This window comes from Lepisosteus platostomus, chromosome 18 (genome assembly GCF_059453375.1).
Source record: "Lepisosteus platostomus isolate fLepPlt1 chromosome 18, fLepPlt1.hap1, whole genome shotgun sequence".
NCBI classification, from domain to species: domain Eukaryota; kingdom Metazoa; phylum Chordata; class Actinopteri; order Semionotiformes; family Lepisosteidae; genus Lepisosteus; species Lepisosteus platostomus.
The window spans coordinates 10,105,081-10,125,957 of NC_142628.1; the positions used below are offsets into that span (position 1 = coordinate 10,105,081).

At 35.9% G+C, this 20,877-nt stretch overlaps 2 protein-coding genes across 6 annotated transcripts in view; one reads left to right on the forward strand and one right to left on the reverse strand.

Annotated features, from left to right (window-relative positions):
• Window positions 1-17,623, reverse strand: part of dnajc24 (DnaJ (Hsp40) homolog, subfamily C, member 24) — a 22,086-nt gene extending 4,463 nt beyond the window's left edge. Inside the window, exons 1-3 of one of the 2 annotated variants that reach the window (XM_088611438.1) lie at window positions 17,530-17,623; window positions 16,711-16,869; window positions 4,597-4,735 (exon numbers count right to left, since the gene is read on the reverse strand). In XM_088611438.1, the coding sequence (XP_088467564.1) occupies window positions 4,597-4,735; window positions 16,711-16,818 (247 nt within the window). In that variant the 5' untranslated portion in view covers window positions 16,819-16,869; window positions 17,530-17,623. Of the gene's footprint in view, window positions 1-4,596; window positions 4,736-16,710; window positions 16,870-17,398 lie in introns of both variants that reach the window. The other variant, XM_088611437.1, reaches the window with a different exon arrangement.
• A 362-nt stretch (window positions 17,624-17,985) lies between these two features.
• The window catches only part of LOC148645638 (doublecortin domain-containing protein 1-like), a 108,762-nt gene continuing 105,870 nt past the window's right edge, over window positions 17,986-20,877 (forward strand). For all 4 annotated transcript variants that reach the window (XM_088611146.1, XM_088611145.1, XM_088611144.1 and 1 more), the window contains exon 1: window positions 17,986-18,063. The gene's annotated coding sequence lies outside the window, so the exon portion shown is untranslated. The remainder of the gene's footprint in view (window positions 18,064-20,877) is intronic.

A 20,877-nucleotide genomic window follows, 5' to 3' on the forward strand; every position in this document is an offset into this window, starting at 1 on the left:
TGGAACTTTTCAGCACAATCACCAGCTACCACTTGTCAAGTGCTCTATAATGAAGATATCCAAGATGAACTCTGCCCAAAGCACAGAGGTTTTTGAGCAGTACCAAATGAAAATTATCTTTGAAAAATGGTGTAATATTGAAAGGATGACAATTCCTGAAAATGCTTCTTCTCGGTACAGTAGCCATGTGCAGTCTTTGTCGCATCTGAATCCACCAGGAGTCCTGGGTGGCTACCTGAAGAAGTGCGTACACATGTCAGTGGATTAAAGTACACAGTCAGATCAAAGATGCCTCAGCTTGCTGAGGGGGGCGTGTTTGATCTGTCACAGGAACCCCGGCTGCTGATGGGAGCAAATTATTGCTCTGAAGAAGAGTGCTAAGCAAAGGGCTGCTTGGGGGAGCCGCTGACAGCACATGGTTCCAGCAGGCCCCACTTGTAAGCTCCCAGGGGACACGGCTGCGACAGGGGAAGGGTCGTCATGACAATCTGCTGTTTCATGTCTATTAACCCCATCTCTGCTGCTGCTCTCTAGACCATCTTTTTACAGGGGCTCCTTAAGGTTTTGGCCTTCTCACTCTATTTGACTTTATTAGCTTTAGAGATAAGGAATTACAGGTGAGGTATCCTAGCAAAGCACTGTAGGTAAACCTTGACACCTAAATATAAAAAACTAAGAGTGTTGGAGTGTTGCAGCAATACACATAAGGAAGAACAGGTAGATGTAGTCTGACAATACAAACTGCACATAGTTACACTAATTCAGTCATAAAGCGAATTATTTACATTTAAACGCAAGTTCAGAAAGTTATTGGCAAGGTTTAGGTGCATGTCTTTAAAGAACAAGTGTTACTTTCCTTTTGTACCCCCTAAAATATAGAATAAAAACATCACAGTTTATTATGTGTAAATGTTGCATTCTTTTTCTAAGTAAACAATATGAAATAACACTGAGACCCAGCAGCTTAACAATGAGCAAAGGAAAAAATTACAGATCTAAAAATGTGAAATTTAACACTTCGTTCCATTTCAATCAGCCTTAAATAAAACCATTTGTGACAAAACTGCAATTAGCACTTAACAGGTTCTGCTTTTTAACATTCATTTCTTTAATTGGTTTTGAGAGTGGCCTGTGCAGGCTCTCTGCTTCATGAAAGTGGGACTGTAAGGTAGTTTTAAATGAAATATTCACTGTCTATTCCCTGGAGTCTTAAAAAAAATACAGAGAGAACTGGTGAAGAGTGAAAGTGTCAACAAATTAGACAAGCCAGTCTATAGAAATAATGAGAAAAATCATCAGACATCGCCTGGCATTTTATAGACACCTAAATTGCAGATATACATCTGAAAACAAACCATTAACCCCTCCACCTGCCTCTTCCAATCCTCAACAAGTCACTCAAAGTGACCAGTTCCCAGAAGAGGCAAACTATTCGATTTCACAACAAACCTCCAGTTTGCTTCTTCTTTATTTGACTTTTTAAAAAAGAAAACAGATGTAATTCATTGTCATAGCTTTAGGTTGCTGATAACTGAAAGAAAATCTAATGTTTAATTTTTTTAATCAGGAAATTATTTTAGCTGCACTTGGTTGGCAAGAGGACATCCAGGACTCAGATCCGCAGAAAATAAGTCACAGAAAAATGATTTTGTTCAGGTACGTATTGAAGGGGATCTTTTTGTTCCTTTTTGCTTTTCTGTATTCCTTTTATTTCAGGAATACAGAATCCTAGTCTTAACATCTTAACCAATGAAAAACAGAAAAAGGCCTATATTTTTTAAAAGAGCTTCTTAATCTATTATATGTGATTGACCATATGTGCACGTAGTTAAATGCCCGTTTAGAATGAACCAGTAACCAAAAGGGGCTAGGTTCCTGATGACAGCAAGCCATTTGGAGGTTACATTCATGTTCCTTTGCAAACATCTGCTTAAAAGGTGTTAGGAATCTTAAAGAGCAATCCTCCCAAACTCCAAGAGCAGTTTCAACAATGGTTCAGTCTGACAATGCGAGATGGAGGGATTTTGTGACTCTATTGTCCCGTCTGTCAGGTCAGAGGACACAGCGAATGACTGATCAGTACGGTTTACGGGTCTGCAATTGAAGCAGCTTAAAAGCAAGAACTACTAAGATTCTTTAGGCCGCAGAATAACATTAAACAACTATTAGCAGCTCAGCTCAATAAAGCTTTACAAGGGGTCTTGCCAGGTCATTCACAGCAACAGAAAAAAAAATGCTTTCACAGCCCCATTAAGGCGACATACTAAGACACGAAAGATATATGACATCAGCTTGTGAAACGGCCACTGTATTTTGGCAATTAAACGGTGCACATTAAATGATAAAATGATTTGTAATTATTCAAGCATGACTAAACTGTGATTTTAAACACTGCAATAACAGAGATGCAGGACCAGGGGCAGCCTGATTATAAACTAGGCGTACTATACTAAGATGTCTTCACTTTCAATTCAATTATTTTTTGAGTAATTGCATGCTTTCACAAAGAAAGGAAAACGCACCAATATTTTATGTAACCATCATGTACTTGCTTGGTGCGCACTTGTTTATGGTATCTATGGCAGAAATTCTGCTAGAATGGAAATAAAAATGTAGGCTTGTAACTTATATTTAGACATGTATTTTTCAGCATTTTGTTCTAGATCATTTGATTATGTTATGTGAACAAATCATCCTTAACTATTATTTCTAAAGAACCCATATCTTCCTAGACAGTAATGTGAATATTTTTTTCATCATTCATAATGAATATTACATAAAACAAACCAATGAAGCAAAAGTAACATAGTGAAAAGACTTCCCACTATATCAAAAAGGAGAAGGTTTGTTGGTTTTATTTACCAGATTTGCTTTCAATGCTAAATGTATTATTTTGATTAAAGTGGGGCAATCAACAATATTTTTAGATTAAATCAAGAACAATTTAAATATCATACGTATGTCCCTTTATTAAAAAACAGGATGGGTACATAATGTGACTGAACCACATTAGGAAGAATTATTACATTTAACTCCCCAATTCACATTCTGTTATTTTTCAAAACAAACCTTCATCAAAGATCAGAAAAACAAAACAGTACACAAAAATAGCCCTAACAGACAGGATACTACCTAAAGTCCAGCTTTAAGGATTGATCTATGTTATAAAGAAACCAGAGCTTCCTTAAAAAGCTTGCTATAGACACCCTTCACTTACACTTTATGACACAGAGCATAGCAATGCATAGTTCAGGAGGAGATATTTTTAATTATAAAGGCAAGAAAGAAACCTTGAGGGAAACAGGAAAACATACAAGCTTTAAAGCTATACAGTATTTACAAGCTACTGTACATGGTACATAGCATCCCTGTTTCTCCATTTATATATTTTTCAAAAAAAGTTCTTTTAATATCACTGGTAGGACGTAAATCTTTGCAAGAGAGAAAGCTTCGATTGTGTGCCGCTGTACAATAGGAAAGCAGTCAATACCAGGCAACACAGGGCAGTGTGCTTTCATCAGACACTTTGAAAAGTAATGCTGCATACATGTCAATGCTGGACAAGAGTGTGTTACCGAGTGCGGCTGAGTGTTTTCCCCACAGGCAATACACTATTAGTGACTCTCCCCATTAATGGTGTTGGGTGGATGTACATTTATTGAAGTTTCTAATGGAAGGCTGAGGGACCTCTTTCCTCAGGCAAGGGGAGAAAGGCAGCCTATCACTTCATGTAATGGTAGCCCATGTGTGACAGGCCTGACCTATATTTCCCCCCTTTTCTTACTCCCAACTGCCTTGCTCTGCTCCAAGAAAGCATTTTGTGAGAAATATAAAGGAAACAAAACACTGTGCTTGTCTGTAACATAGTTTAATGCCCATTATACTGGCTCCTCCTGACCCCCCTTTTCACATATTTTCTTTAATATATTTGCTTTTCTTTAATAACTGTTCTTCACACACGCGTTCACATACACATATAAATTCTAAGTAGCCTTTAGACAAGTGCATTAAGAGACATATCGAGGAAATCTTGGAAATTTGCATAAATTGAGTCATGTTAACTAGGTTTGTTTACGCTTCAACTGAAGTGACCTTTTCAGATTCTGTTCAGGGATATTCTGGCTGTGTACAGTTTGACCATTCACTCACTATATAATACTGAGTATTAGGGGAAACAAAACAGACTGGTATTAAGCTGGCTGGTTGCAACTTTTCTTATCATTAATATTCTCATAATTAATATCATTTTTATAACAAACACTAAACTTTCTGTAAAAAATATGTAGTGATTTTTAAGATGGACAAAAGCTTATTAATATGATTTATGGGATCCATCTCATAAAGATGCACTGGAAGTCAAGAGTTTCTGAAACACAAATATTTCATAGGATGAACAAAGTTTTGTCAAAGTACCAGTGTGCAGGAAAATCAACATTCAAAGGTTTCAACTTATTAATTAAAGCTGAGTTTATGTTAACACAGTAAAATATCAAGGAGATACAATCAGTGTGGTGATAGGACTGTACACACACAAATATTTAATGGAGGCTGCACTCTGCACTTCAAAGCTCAATGTACTGCTTAGTAGAGACCTACCATGCCGCTGTAGGTCATAGTTTTTCTTTGTCTCCTCATTGCCAAGAATCTTCCATGCCTGGTCAACTTCGATGAACCTCTGAACACACTGCTCCACCTCTCCTGGTGGCACATCTGGACTCTGTTTATCTGGGTGATACTGCCAATCACAGGGAGAAAGGAAAGTGAAGAAAAAAAACATAGCAGCATCCAATCCCTTAATAAACTTAGATTTATTTGCACTGAGGTGGGGACTGATGGGGACTACAGTTGGGGGTAGGGGGCACACAAGATACACAAAAAAGCCACCACCATTCAGACACAGGAGATTGCAAGCCAGGTTAATTAGACCACAGGAGTCACTGAGAATCTGCCAGTAAAAACCTGATGTCACAACCTGCACTGACAGCATTTTCTGGGTAATTTGCTGATGGACCTGCTCGTCTTCTGGACAATTTACCAAAAGAGGCTGAGTAAAGCAAACAAAAATAGATTGAGGCAATGCTATACAATATGTAAGAATAAAAATCTTCAGGATAGACAGGCTCTCACAATCACATGGGAAAGAGAGAATAACAAAATAGCTACAAAAAGTACTGGCTGAAAAATCATAGGCCTTTGGATTCCTGAGATGCCTACTTATTTGTCTTTAAAGCCGCTCAATCTATTTTTTTCTCCTAAATAAACACTAAATAAAAAAAGATAGTCATTTCATGATTAATATCAATTTGGAAGGACTATTTTCCTGTAACTATCAAAATAGCTTGAGGAAATTTCACATTTGCTCCCAGTTTGGCATTCCTGTTCAAATGTATTTATAGTTGATAAAACCACTCAGTAATTTTTCCTGCAGGTTTTCAGATCCGGAGATGTACCCAGAGAATAGTGAGGGTTGCAGTTTTCACCATTGAATGATTTAGTATTGCCTGGGGGAGAGGGGGGGAGACGGGGTGGGACATAAAACAACTTAGATCCTTTCTAGCAACTATTCAGCCGGATGGTGATTATAATCTGGCACTGACTGGCGGGGCATTGCGTGTGTGTGTGTGTTTGTGTTTGTATGGTCGCTGTAGTTCAGAAGCTGAACCGTGTCCAAACTCAAGTAATGATGCATGGGTTGATACCGAACTACAATAACCAACAGTCCCTCGCAGGCCAATTACTGTCTAGCATAATTATATTTTTAATTTTAAGTAACAGGAAGACTAACTGAATTCAACTAATCATTTCAAGCAATTACTTTTAAAACTAATTAAAATTCAGAGTGCCTGTACTCAGATGTTATCTTTTTTGTTTCCACTTTGTAAACGGATGTACCAAAAAGAAATAAAAAAAATCAACTTTACTACAAGCCAAACACCAACATCATGCCTTGATTGAAAGAATCATTAGCAGGCTTTTGAAGCTGGAATCCGAAACAACATTCTGCATTGTGATTGGGGACTGTATTCGTTTGTTTGATGCCAGGTGCTCTTCTCATCCGTTTTGAATTGTTTCTCAGCAATCAAAGCTCTGCAGTTTAAAAGGGCAGAGACAATAAAAAAAGGAGTGGAAATGTACAGATACTCAAGTGCTCAACAGAAAGACTTCATTTAATGGTCATCTATGAAAGAAGCAGACCAGGAAAAGGAAGATTAGGATAATGAGGAACATAATGCAGACACTTTTTCCATAATGCCTATGAGAAATCTCAGAGTTTAAAATCTTAAATTTATAATTAATTTAGAGGTTTAGCATGAATATAATAAAACAACAATATAAAGGAACCAATGTCAGAATTAATTAAAGTATTCACCTATTGTGTGTGGATGCCATTTTTGTGTCTGTGCCTGTTGTTTACTTTCTAATAAAGTATTATTATTGGTGTTAACAGAAAAAAAACATCTCTTTTATTCTTTATTCACACCAATAATAAAGAACTAATAGGTTACAAATGCTACCATGAATAATACCGTATCTTATTAAACACTTTACTAACTACTTCCATCTGTATGGACTGAAGTATTTCACAGTACACTCTGCAACAGGTCACCTTGACCTATAACAATAGCAGGAAAGAAAGACCCCAAGGAAATGGTTATGCAGTTTTCTAAAATCTATCATGCAGCTTCCATGGTAAAATCCACAAAATCTAAAGCATTTAAACCTATTAGGACTGTTGAGCCTCTACTTTAAATCTTCTGTTCTACATCTTAATTAAAAACAACCCAATGCAGCTACTTCTGTTACATTTAACATTGCTTTGATATGTGGGCATTGATTCAATTTACTTAAAAGGTTCCTTATATATACAATAAAGGGAAAGGAGATTATATTGATTACCAATATAGAGATTTAAATTTAAACCTGCCTAATTCTCAAATGAATGGTAAAAAAATGTTGAAAAATACTAAGAAAAGCAACTACTCCACAACTCAAAGTCTATTAAGAAGATACTTTTAAGTACCTACAACTTTTATTTTGTAGTTTCTGTTTAAAATTACCTGTTTATTTAGATTGCTGACATGATATCAAAATGACACTATTTCAAGATTGTCATTCACAGCACTGTCTTTGGCAAATATTGCTGCTCTTGTAAGGCAAGTGTTAGTCATATCAAACAGAAAACCATAATGGACAAAAAGCACAACAACTTGCCACATCATCTAATATATCTGCAGGTGATCTGCTTTCTGCATTTCTGTATTATTTCATTCATCCATCATCACCAGCAATTCCATCCTATACAGAGATGCTTGAGCCAAAATCTAACCTCAAAGTCACAGGGTACGAGGCAGAGCAACATCCTGGATGGGATTCAAGCCCACTGTAGGGACACTGTTACGTTCTGTTTTTTTTTTACTCCCCTCCTGTGCGTGGGTCCATTTGTGGAGGGGAGTGTGTCCCTAAATTGGGTCTCTCTCTGGATTGGTTGAAGAGAGCGGTCCGGTTTTAAAGAGAGTGTGTGGAAAGGTGTTAAATGGGAGACGTATCAAATTTGTTTTCTTGGCTGTGTGTAGTGTTGGGATTGTTGTGGTATCCACATTTTTTTTAGTTTTCCGTTATACTATAGCTTAGTTTAGATAGAGTAGACAGATATCTTACAGAAGACTTTGCTTTACCTTTGCCACCCCTTTCTCGGCAGAGATATTTAGAGGGTATTGGGTTGAAGAATAGTATAGTGTTTTTCTTTGTTTGTCTATTTCTGGCTGTTATGTTAGTGGCTCATATGTTAGTCCCCATTCACCCCTAGACCGAGCAATAGTGGGGACGTAACAGACAGATCCAATTTAGAGAAACCGTTTTAATCTAAACAGCATGTATTTGCAAGGTAAGAGTAAACTGAAGCACTGGGAAAAAACTCACAAGAAAATGGGAGGAACATGAAAACTCCCTATCAAAAGCAGCCCAGAACTGACCACAAGACCTAAGACCTATGAAGCAGCAGTATTAACCACCAAAACTTTCAGAATTTAGAAATTACTATTAAACTGAAACGGGCGATTTTCTTCCTAGCCTGAGTTCAGATATCCACACATTTGTCTTCTTTCTTTGGAAAGTTTCTCAAGGTTTTTCCCCAATGTCAACTTTTCACAGAGTAGGAAGCATGACACTGGTCCACTAGCCATAAGGGATTCTCCACAATCACACTTTTGATATTCACATCAGATGCTATATGTTTTCCACTCATTTTTTCATATCACAGGTAAAAAGTTCAGTGCTTTATAGGATGCACTATTCCAATGTTGTTAAAAATAAGTAATATCCAAAAATCTCCTAATTTTTATTTACAACCTCTGAAGCAGTATCTGAGATTCAGTGCTTTCTATTCCACCACACAAACCAGACTTTCACTTATTAGATAAAAAATCTCTCTCATCCAGAAAATCCATAGCTACTGTTTGTTGCTAACAACACCTATGTCTTGCAGTCACCTCAGAGAATTGCAATTACTTCACCTAGAGGAATACAAGTTGCACTGTGTATGGCTGGAGCCAAGTTAATTTCAGTAGAAAATAATTTGTGTTGGGAACATTGAGCAGAAAAGGGACTTTTCTAACAGCTCATTTTGCATGCCAAAAAGCCACAGGAATCCAATTAAAATCTAAACCCATTAGTAAGCTTGTGGAAATTAACAGCACATTTATTGTAATGGCATAGTATTAAAAATCAACCTTTGCTACAATAAAATTAATATTAATAAAATCTTTCTTCTATGCTTTTTTTAGTTGAAAAAAGCGTTACAGGACTATAAAAATTGTAAAGTTAGAAACAGGTGCTTGAATTTATGAGTGAAACATATCATTCAGACTTGTGTGGTATTGGCCAAATTGTGGGTGGTAGTACAGTATGAAGCATTTAGAGCTCTGAAGTCTATACTGGAGGGCCTTGGGTTCAGATCCCATGTGGGTACATTTATTAGAGTATCAGTCAAATGAATAATAATCATGAAGAAAAAGTTTGGACTGAAGTGTGCTTGGCAAAGAGAACCAGTCCCAAACCACCATACTCCCACCACAATGTTTGATGATCACAATGAGGATCTCCTGTTAAAAAGGAGTTTGGCTTTTGCCACACAAAACATTTCTCATTGTGGCCAAAACGTTCTGACTCTTCAGTCCATGACTGAAGAGACCATGACTCTTCTCAATTGATTCGTCTTGTGTATCACCTAGGTGTGCTTTGGCAAACTTGAGATGGTGAATTGGTCTTTTTAGGGAGCAATGTTTTCATCCTGACACTCTTGCCATGAAACCCATTCCCATTCAGTCTTTTCATGATGGCTGAGGCATGATCACTGGCATTATTACAGATCTTTAGATGTTATTCAGGGCTTCCTTTTTGGATTCATGGATGACTGGTCTTGAGTTGAGTCACCATGGACTGTTTTAATTTTTTCCTGTCAGTCTAACAGTGGATTTTAGAAACTGTTTATTGTAGCTCTCCAGACTGCCGATCATCAATGAATTCGCCTGAGGTGCACAAAAATCTCTTTTCATCATAGCATACTGTTTCCACTAACCTGTTGTAAACCTATTATCACCAAACTCACAAGGTTTCTGATCATTATAAAGGACAGGGCTGTTACCCAATTATTTAACCACCTGACTTTGATTACCTCCTTACTAGTGCAAAGTAAACTAGGGGTTCACTTATTATTTTACATACACTGAAAGACACTTACATTTTTATTTTCTTCTACGTCTTATACCACTGAGTATCACAAAATATAGAAATTGTTATGAATAAAAATACTTACTTAAGAGAAGAATAATTTGAATTAAAAAAGGGTAGCACGCTAGGAATTTCTTATTCTCCTAATTACATTGGGGTTCACAAAATAATTCTCTCAGAACCCTATATAATTTTCTACAGTATACTGTATCTATATAATTAACAAAAAAGATCACTTTATATCACCTGTTCATCCAAAATGATTTCTCCTGAACATATCTAGTCAATTCCACAATTATCAGTATTTTACATGAAATGTATATTGAATTTAGAAATACATCATCATGCTTTTATAGAGGTAGATGCCAAAATTAACATTTTGCTTCATCTATTGGTCCTGAGAGACTTGCTGGCTTCTTCCTTTTTTAAGATGCTTGTTACCTACCAAATGTAGAGCACACCTTGCTTTGAGGGCTACATGGTTCATCAGGTTCTAATTAGGTAGTATGTTCTGTCAACGCTTTCATGCCCTTCTCTTCATTAATTGATCATTCTGCCAAATTAATGACACTGCAGTGTCGGCCCAGAGATCCCTGAGCTGCCACACCTTCCAGCAGCAAGACAGAACAAACACACACACAAAAGGTCGCAAGGTAACTGTACCTGTACAAGGGTTTATACATTAAAAACACCAAGTCTAAAGGTTAATTATATCTGCCAGGTTTTGAGAGTATAATGATTATTCCCTTAGAGACCTTCTTGCACTCAGGTTAACCTCACAGGCCTCACACCAAAAATAAATATTATCAAAAAATAACTGCATAATGCTAATTACCTAACTAGCTGATCAAATTTGTTTTTTGACTTAAATAGAAGAAAATGAGATCACAGAGTAGATTCATGTTTTCTGGCAGCATAATAAATAATCAGTCAACATGTGTGGTAAACTGTTGACCAATTTAATCTAAAACGCATGATTGCAGAGTAGTCATTTCTTGGCTGTGTTCATGATCCAAATACAAGTGCTGAAAAACTACTGTCCCCACGCGAACAGTCTTAAATAAAATACATTCTTAAAATAATGTGATAGTCAAAAAGGGGTGTTATAGCAACCAAAACAATATAGCTGAGCCAGCTTGTGTAGTATTGATTCAAAAGATGCAAAACAACAAAATACGTTTGGATAAAAATAGATTCATCTTATTATAAAAAATAAAGTTTTTTAGCTGAACAGGAAATAAATAGATCACCCTTATACCAAGGTGTTAGTTGTCCTTTTAAATTACACTATAGAAAAACATTAATAAATGGCAAAATATTGACAATACACTTTTTCAAAAATTCATTAGTGGACCTTTCTTCATGTAATATGTCCAGTTTTTTATGTATGATAACAGAATGTGCGTGGACTTTAATCTATTAAGCGATCTTAAGACGCTTCACCTGATTGCTGGGACAGCTTCAAGCATCAGCTGCTGGGGTGGTTTAAGGAGCTGGCCTGCAGAGAGTTCAGTAGGTTGCAATGTTAGTTTCAGATCGGTGCTCAGTTGTACTCAGCTCAGTAGCAAGCGTCCGTTATAAGGAATGCATGTACAGAAAAAAGCCATTCTACACAGATCAGAGAGTTATAATAGATGTTGAAACTCAGTGAAGACTCAAGAGGAAGAACAGAGTAAGCTAGACAGCAGGAGTCAGGAAAGAGTATTGGCTGTTGATACAGTATATCACCACACATCTAAAGATTTCAAAGTGCAAGTCCTCCCTCATTTAAAGGCAAATGGATTTACTTATTAACTGTTTTAATTGAATAACATTTTAGAATTCCTCCAGAACTCTCCCCTGCTTATTCATTAGAAATCACATGCAGTCCCTGCAAATGATAAAGTCATGTAATACAACTGCAGTGTTGGAACTGCTATCTTCAGGAGGGCCAGTAAGTGAAATAAAGGCATGAGGGTGTTAATTTGATGTAAACAGCACTGGCATGAACTGCTGCTCGCTGAAACAGAAACGTCGTCTTTAAATTAAGAACAACGACGGATGCGGTGGTGTGCAGCGAGTGAGTGTTGCTCATGCTTTTGTCTAACTGGACGGAAAATAACATTAAGGACGTCTGCTTGAAGTTTAAATGACAGCTGTACTTGAAAACTCTCCTGCCTCTTGAAAATGAACACTCTGAGATTACTTATTGTAATTTATTGTGGACATATGAATTAAAATTGATCCTGTTTAAATTCTGTGATAAAGGCTACTAAATTTTTAAACAATCTTAACTTCATGTTATAAGTAATAGAGATATATGTACATACTGTATTTTAATACTTTACTTTTGTTACAGGACTGTTCAATGTAACAAGACATTCAGTCTCTAACATATGTTCACAGTCTTTAGCCATGCTACATAGAAACAGTCACAGTCACTATAAAAGCACAGAATCAAAATACTCCAAAAAGAGCTTCTGTAGCCAAAATGCTCAGTAAACTGCCCCCTTTTTACTTGAGTTTAAGATTTCAGCACTTCAGCCATTTTCAGCCATCTAATAGTCACCAGGGAGTAAACTCTATAGGGCAATTGAGAGTAGCCAATCAATCCTCTCCTGTGTGTCCTTAAGAGGTGGGAGAAAACCGGAGTGTCTGCCAATATAAGCACAGGGATAATGTGTTGTTATCCCTCCACACAGCCTGCCAGCCAGGGTGAATCGAACCCAGCATCCTGGAGTTGTGAGACAGCAGTGCTAACCACCATGCCAAAAGGCCACTAGGGCAAGGTACAAGGAGTGCACAGCAGTCTAAAGAGCCAAGGGACTTTTATAATCTTTTTTTACTTTCGTTGTCTATCATCTGAGGACCAAACTTCACAAGCCTTTGCAGAATATTGTGTGTGTAAACTAATTTTCTATTGGAAGTAGAAAATTCTAATTTGTTCATATTATATTCAGACACTTTTTTGCAGAATTGTGAAAGATTCAGTTCTGTTCTGCTGGTTCTTACCAAATGCATGTACTGTAAGGCTCCACAGCTGAAACGTTGTTTCTTTTCTTCTCTTTTCAGCGTGGAATAAACCTTTACTTGTTCCTGTATGTATAATATTCAGACACACACTTTTCCCCATAGCTGCCTCTCACCTGCAGGGTTTATATGTGTAACATGCTCATTGATCTTATTGTCAGAGTACAGACACTATCTGCTCACAGGTGTGAAGTGTTCAGCTAGGTACTTTAGCCTTGAAAATACCTTTTGTCTTCCAGTGATAACAATTCGGGCTGTCATACAAGGTTCTCTTTGATTTCAAAAATGTTCTACAGTGTAGCTAGCTTATGTGCAGTGAAAGGAAAAATTGTAATTGATACTATTCCATTGATACTGCTGTCATGAATCACAGTAATACATTAATATGGAGATGGCCAATGACAGGGAAATTTAATCCAATCCCTGTTTTAATGTGTATGAGCTCCATCAGATGTCGACCGTGGTATTTAACAGTAAGATTTTAGGTGTTCTGCGATTTCTCAGTGCCTTTAACATTTGTCAGACTAAAGTCCAGCCTTGAACTGCATGTTCCTTCTTTTTTTTAGTAAAACTAGAAAAATGTCGTACTGCCAAAGACGTCTAGTTACTAAATGCAGAACTTAGCTGGAAACACATTTGCACTGTTATCTTTTTTTCTTCTCCACTCATCATCACCAACAGTTCTTGTGAACACTTACCACTCCAGCACTTAGGAATACCATTAAAGAAAACCCAGACACCTCCATGAAAGGTGTCAAATTTGTATGATGGCCATTTAAAAAAGAATGTCACTGGTGCTGTCTCTGAGGCACAAGAGTAGCTGCAATTATGAATTATTATTGCTACTATTGAGTGTTCATTATTAAATAATTGTATTTACAACTATCACTTTTTCAGGTAGAAATAATACATTAAAAACAAGCTACATAAATGAGTGATATAATTGAACATACACAGGAAAGGCATAAGACTTTTTAAAAAAACTGTCATTTTTTGGTTGGCTTCCTCATGTTACCACTTCATTTGAGTAAGGGAAAAAATATATATTTTAAACCATGTACAATAGACACTGCTTTACAGAATTGACTCCCTCTTCCCATCCAGCCAAGATATTTGTCACATATACATCGCTAAATAAAAAGCTTGAATTTAATAGTGCCTTCTTCCATTCTGAGTTACGGGTTTTAATTGCCCTCTCTTGCACGCATTGTAAAATATTCATTTACTTGAGCTAATGGAGCTAGGAAAGGCACAAATACAATGAAGAGGGCTGGCAATGGGAAACACTTGGAGGGACGGCTATACATCATTTTCCTTCCACAATGTAAATTGCAATCATTTTTTACTCAGCTTGTATCGATGCTCTCTGTAAAAAGCCAAGCATCAAGGGCAGAGCAAAGGCCAATAACATCACGCTACTGCCACCTAATGTTTAAGGAATGACTAATTTAAAGCATTATTAGGGGAAAAAAACCCAGCTGCATTGTGCTTAAGGTTTGCCTCAAGCCATTTCTATTTATTTAAGGGAATGAGTGGATTATTGTATTTCAAAGAGGCGGCTTGACAGTTCTACTGTAGTCCTATTCTTAACATTGCCAATGCACTAGAACTGCTGTCCTAACAAGTAATGTTTTTATAACACCACACCATTAAGGTTACAGAGTCACTGTGAAATAGCAGTAGCCTTCTTTTTCCAATGTGAAGAATATAATCCTTCAGAAAAAGGGAAATGCCTAAATGAAATTATTTATACTTGTTTAAGCAAATGCGAGTAAATCAAGCACACTTAAAAAAATCTTGCTGTGCACCCATACAGTAATTTCACATTGATACTCAAGATACAGTAATAGGTCTTTTAAAATGGCAAAGACTGCAGAATATGAATAAAAGCATAAGCAAAGTGTCCTCTTATAGACTAATTATAAGGAGGAGCTTCCATACATAGAAAATGAAGAACACTTGTTTGAAATAAAACAAGTCTCATATCTATATCTCAACTACAGTATTTAAAACTTCTGACCATAACTGATACTTCATCAGAATAATATGAGTTTATTTCATATTAAATTTGCATATTTGCACCTTTTTAGGTTGAAATTTGTTTACTGTTGTGAGTTACTGTAATTAAAATGGATCTGCAAATGGAGGATTATACAAATCTGCTTAAACTGCACTTTTCCTCTCAAAGATTAAATAATCCAAATAATAACATCATTAAGTATGAATTTGAGGGCAGGCTTCAGGTATCAACATAAGATTTTAACAAATGCAATAACTTTATGTATTTTTCTTATTTAAAAATTAAGCTATATAGCAGACTATATCTTTGGAAAAAACTGAAACTGCCTCTATGATTTATATCTGTAATCCGTTTAACAGTAACATTAAAAATAGTAAAACTAACGACTGCATTTTGTTAAAAAGCCAAATGCAGTATCTTAGATTTAAAAGGACTGTACAATCTGTTACTCTCCTGAGGCTATACATTATATATAAACTGTTTTAAGTAAGTACTTTAGCTATCAAACCAACTAAGCTTAAACTCTTATATAAAGGTCTCTAACAATTAGCTCCAAACAAAAGTAAATTTCCAGATTGATTAAAGCATCATCAGTATTGGAGTTTACGGTGCTTTCACTACCAATTGTGTACTATTAAGTGTACTAAAACATATTTGATTTCATATGCATAGCCAATATTCACACAAACAACATTATAGCAGAATTTGTTATCTGAAGTCAATGAGCTGTGGATAAAGTGAGAAAGTGAAAAAAGGTGACCTGCTATAGGATGCCTCAAAAGAACTCACTTTTGATTAGGAACAGTAAATGTGTCTGTCCTCCTTGGAGCCTTACAGAAAATAATTAATGCACTGTCACAGATCTTACTTTATCCTTCATTTAAAAAAATAATAGAACTTTGCATCCCAGTTCACAGAAAGATCTCCATGGGCATCAGAGCTGCACTGCATTTCCATTAGCAGGTATTAATAACCCCGGCCTAATGTTCTTCATAATGTATTTGATGTAAGTAAGCGCAAGGATGTAGGGCAATAGCTATTCTTGTTTGGAAAGATAACCTGTTTATTCTTGAACCAGAGCATAAGGGAGATTAGCACTTGCAGTGCTGTGTTTTCATTTAAGACTTAAGTAAGGCAGCAAAATCCTTTCACATTGGTGAATGACAATTCTCTGGAATGGAATCCTTGCTGGCAGAGGCATGAATCAGGTATAGTATATAGCCAGTAGGGCTCTATACACATGTTCAGCCCATAAAAGCACTTTGAGCCTACTGTGCCCTTTGGCACAGAGTCTTATTTGGTCAGAGAAAAAACTGCAACTTCAGCCCAGTCTAGCCAGATTCCTCAAGGTGGATTTCCGTATCCTACACTAATGGCCATCGGTCCAAGGAATGGTCCTCCAGCTCTCTATGCCCACTAAATGGAAGGACAGAAATAGAATTAGGGCGTCTAAACTCTAATATGATCTGAACCCATCCACTCAAATAATTTAACAGATGAAGGGCAAGTGTGAGCTTTTTTGATCAGTCCCTGACCACTGCAGTATTTCCACTTCCTGAGATTCCACAACACCCACTTATTAAGAGAGGACTACAACTGGTTACTGATCCCATCCATGCAATAAAAAAGTGGACTGACACATTGTATGGGGCACAAGGCAGCACCACAAAGTATTTTTATAAGTATTACTTATCAGATTTTAAGAGTCTATTAAACACACAAGAATGTGTGTTTAAAGTATAATATTGTAGCCTAAAATGTTACAATATTATACTTTATTTCTTTGGTGATAAAAGATCAAGTGTAATGTTTTTATATGATAAGACCATGACTCTCATCCCCCAGGACACTGTGGATTCCAAGTTTTGCTGAATAGTCCCCCTACTATACTGTATTCATTAATATAAGGTATGTCCTCATTAGAAACAAAACATCTAGTTAATAATACATACCAAGAGTGCCAGTTTCTGGTACTTCTGTTTCAGCTCTTGCAAGCTATCTGCTGGACTGGCTTCAAGTACTGCATACCAGTCTTTCTGCAGAGTACTTTCATCTGTCATATCGGTCAAAATACAAATCTGTCATGTTTAGCACATCCTCTGTCAGTAAACCTGTTTAAAAGAAGAAGAATTACGTTATAAAAAATTTTATGGGGTTCAAAATATGTTTTCTTTTATTGGTTCCTGGCAATCCTGGGTTGTGGGATTTACAACAGAAATAACAATACATTATTTTGTCTTTGTATTTATAAACTCCAAGGTGAATGTTGAAAATAGAAACCCCATTCTTGTAAATGCCATCGAAAAGATTATCATAAATGAGATTACCTTGACGAATGCATTTCACTGTAGGTGGTGAACGACTAGCTAATCTAGTAATGTTTTTTCATAAGTGAAAATTTGAACTTCTTGCTACAAATGGAAACTACCACAATCATTTCCCTAGTGAGGTACGTCTCATTCAAAATCTGCCACACAAATTCGCCTTGGAAGCGGCATTAAAACAGTCTGTGATTTTAGCAAATGCACCATATTTTGTGGGTAGATTAGATATTTTATTCTTGTCGACTGGCTCACTAAAAAAAGAGCTGCACCGCTAGGTAAAAACTGCGAAACAGCTGCGAATACACACATTACGTACCCTTTAAATTAAACATTAAAACCCTGTAACTACGAAAGACTGTTCTTTTTTTATTGGTGCTATTTCGAAACAAGAAAGCTATCCCCATTCATACAACGTTTCTCCAGTTTGTTTTCCAAATTTTCACTTACATTCCCGTCTCAGACCACATGAAACGTTTGCTTCCGTTTTTAACTTCCCCGGGAAACTAGGGTTAAGAACGTTTTTGATGAACATGAACATATTTCTTTTAAATTGTATAACATTTTACAGATAGCATAAAAGCTATCGAGCACATATGATTAAGCAATCATACGGGGTAATTTTAAACAGAACCATTAAGCATTTATTATTTTTCATATACTAAACCTGTTTTATATTAAGGACCACGCTCTAGAAAATGACATAAATGCACAATTAAAAATTAAAAAAAGTTTTTTGTCAATGAATTATTACATTTTAAAGAAAAGTAAAGGCATTTATTAATATAAAGATCACAATTTTAAAAGTTTCGTGTGAATTATAAGAAGGTATTTTATGAAAGCTATTTTCCAACCGGACTTAATAGCATGAGACACAACGGGGAAGTTGTTTGCAGTAGCAGTGACGCCATCGCCATGGAAACAGCTACACAACATATTTAAGTCTCTGTACAAATGTAATGTTAAAGAGTCTAATTAAAGAAGGTAAGATCTTTCTTGTGATCAATTTATTTTTCTTATTCTGCATTTTTAAAATATGGAATGCTTATATATGAAATATTTTTGTGCTAAATGAAAATATCGTAATCTAAATCTCTAAAATGAATAATTCCTTTGAATTCTTGCTAGAATTAGCATGTGAGCCTAGTACTGTACTGTAGAGGACTACACTTTTTCCAGAAAGTGAAAGGACAAAGATGACATTTTTGTAACCATGATTTTGGTTAGACAAGCAATTCATCCTTTTAATATGCTTTGATAATACCTAGATGAAAAAAAAGCAAATATTTTACCAAAGAATTAATTATATATTGAGTTTTAATAATCAATTTTCATTATTCTCTGATTTCGGAGTAATACCTTACTTTATTCCCCCTTTGTTACCAGTAACCAGCAATAGACTATAAATGATCATCAATGTCACCTTCTATGGCAATGAAGTATGTACTGTAATAGTATGTGTGAGTAAATGTATAAAAACAGCTTTAAATATTTAATCTGTTCAAGTAGATATCATACACACATTTAAGCAGAATACAAAAATGGTGCATTGATAATATATTACTGTAAAATCACAGGATAAGAATGTAAACTATAATAACAATATTTTTATATTAAATGGCAAGAGAAGGATTAACCTATATATGACTGTCTACTGTGTGTGGATTGAAAAATACAGAAAGTTTTAAACGACACTTTTTATTCTATGATCGAGCTCAATCGTTCCAGGATGTTACCCTTCAATATTAAACATTTTATTCTGAGAATGAACTAAAACCAGAACAGTCAAGGTGAAATGTCAAAACATTATTTTTAACTATTTCTCTTTCTTAAAATAGAGTATGTTAAAGGTAGAAACTGGTGTAGTGTTACATTACTTTTTTCTTACAGCTGGTCTCATCATGACATATTTGTACCTATTGCAGTTGGAATTAAAGTTAATGTTCATGTAATCTGGTTCCATTCACACAAATTATACCTAAATCAGCAAGAGCCACAAAACATTGTATTGTTAGATTGGACCGTGTTTTGAAATTGCCACCTACACAATGCTTCCATCTTTTTCTCTGCAGTTTGTTCCTTGAAATAATTTATTTTGTACAATATTCTACACAGGTATTCTGGCTGTTTCGTAGAACCTTTGCAAAATGATAACTGTGCTCCTGGGCTCTTGCAACAGCAGAAATAGTTCTGGCGGCATGGTCTAAAAGCTGGATGCTTTTGTGGATCTGAATGCATTGGGAGTTCCCATATTCCCACTCCTGCTATCATTGGATCACTGCCTGTGTTACCATTATTTTATGGAGTCTCCTACTGTCTAGATTTGTGCTGCCAGAGGTGGGGGAGCTTTTGGTATTGCTACTGACAGGGTCAAATCTTTGTTGCATGATGCTTCTATTGTAATTGCTAGATTTTATTTGAGGGATCCTGTTTTTAGATAGAAAAATCAGATTTAGATAGATCACTTTATGGGCCATATACAATTTCTTGTATTAGGAATTTGTCATTTCACATAACCCAACTTGCTCTCCATGAGACACACAGACAGGGAGAGAAGCTTGGGGTCAGAGCACAGGGTCAGCCATTTATACAGCACCCTTGGAGAAGTTGGGGTTAAGGGCCTTACTCGGGGGCCCACCAGAGTAGGATTCCTCTGCCAGCTGCGAGATATGAACCGGCAACCTTCCAGGCACAGGCACAGGTCCTTAGCCACAGAGCCATCGAGAGGGAGTGTGCTGAACATTAAGTTTTTCAAAACAATAGAATTGATACAATGGGTACATAATAAAATTGATCTCACTGAGAAATGTTAATATTACTTGTTGTTGTCAAATGAGTAATATTTAAACTTGGACAGATGCCTCAAGCCTGTTTCAAAATAGAAGCCATCTGTTACATGTATAAATGTATACATTCTGGCACTGTAATCTAATTGTCTACTAACTTTACTTTCCTCATTTGACAGTGTTATTGACATAATCCAGGAATATTTGCTTGAATTGTATTTTGTCTTAAAGTGGGGACAGCAAAATACAAACATATCATCATCTCTCTTTATTTTTTTTAATGCACTAGTACCATTGATGATACATTTATCTGTCTGGACTTTGTTTTAATCCCAAATTTATGACACAAATAAGAAGGATTGTAGATGATCAGGCAAAAAATATTTTGATTTACTATTAGTATTTTTAAATAGGATGTTTAAGTCTTCTCTGAGTAGATTTAACAAGTAGTACTTATTACGTTTTTCCAAATCTCAAATAAAACACATTTCTGGGATTTTTTGTGCTGTTCACCCAATGTCAAACAGAGGTGTTAATTTGTAGGTTCCAATGTGCAAAATACAGTGGAGACACAGTCTATTTAAGTCAATTAAATGAGTCTAATGAAGAAAATTTTAAAGTTCATATCCTGACATTTCTAGCTTGATTTTTTTCCTATTGTATGGAACTTAAGTCCACTAATTACATTCAAAGCTAAGACATGCTTCTCTTTCAGAAGATTTTCTTTAGATCTAGTGCTGCTTTTTGACTGCTGTACTAACAGTACTACAGTATTATATGTTTCAGAAGGCTTTATATAATTTAGTACCATTTTTAAATGAGTTTTTTTGTTTTATCTTTTACATTGAAGCAGACAAAAACTTTTAAATGGAATGGAAGCCTTTACAACTGTTTGTGAAACTGGCACGTGTATTCATGCAATTAACATCTATTTTGATAAATGATATTGTATTAAATTGATTTCTGTCAGAAATTGGTCAAATCTACAACAGGCATTAATTTCTAATGCAGT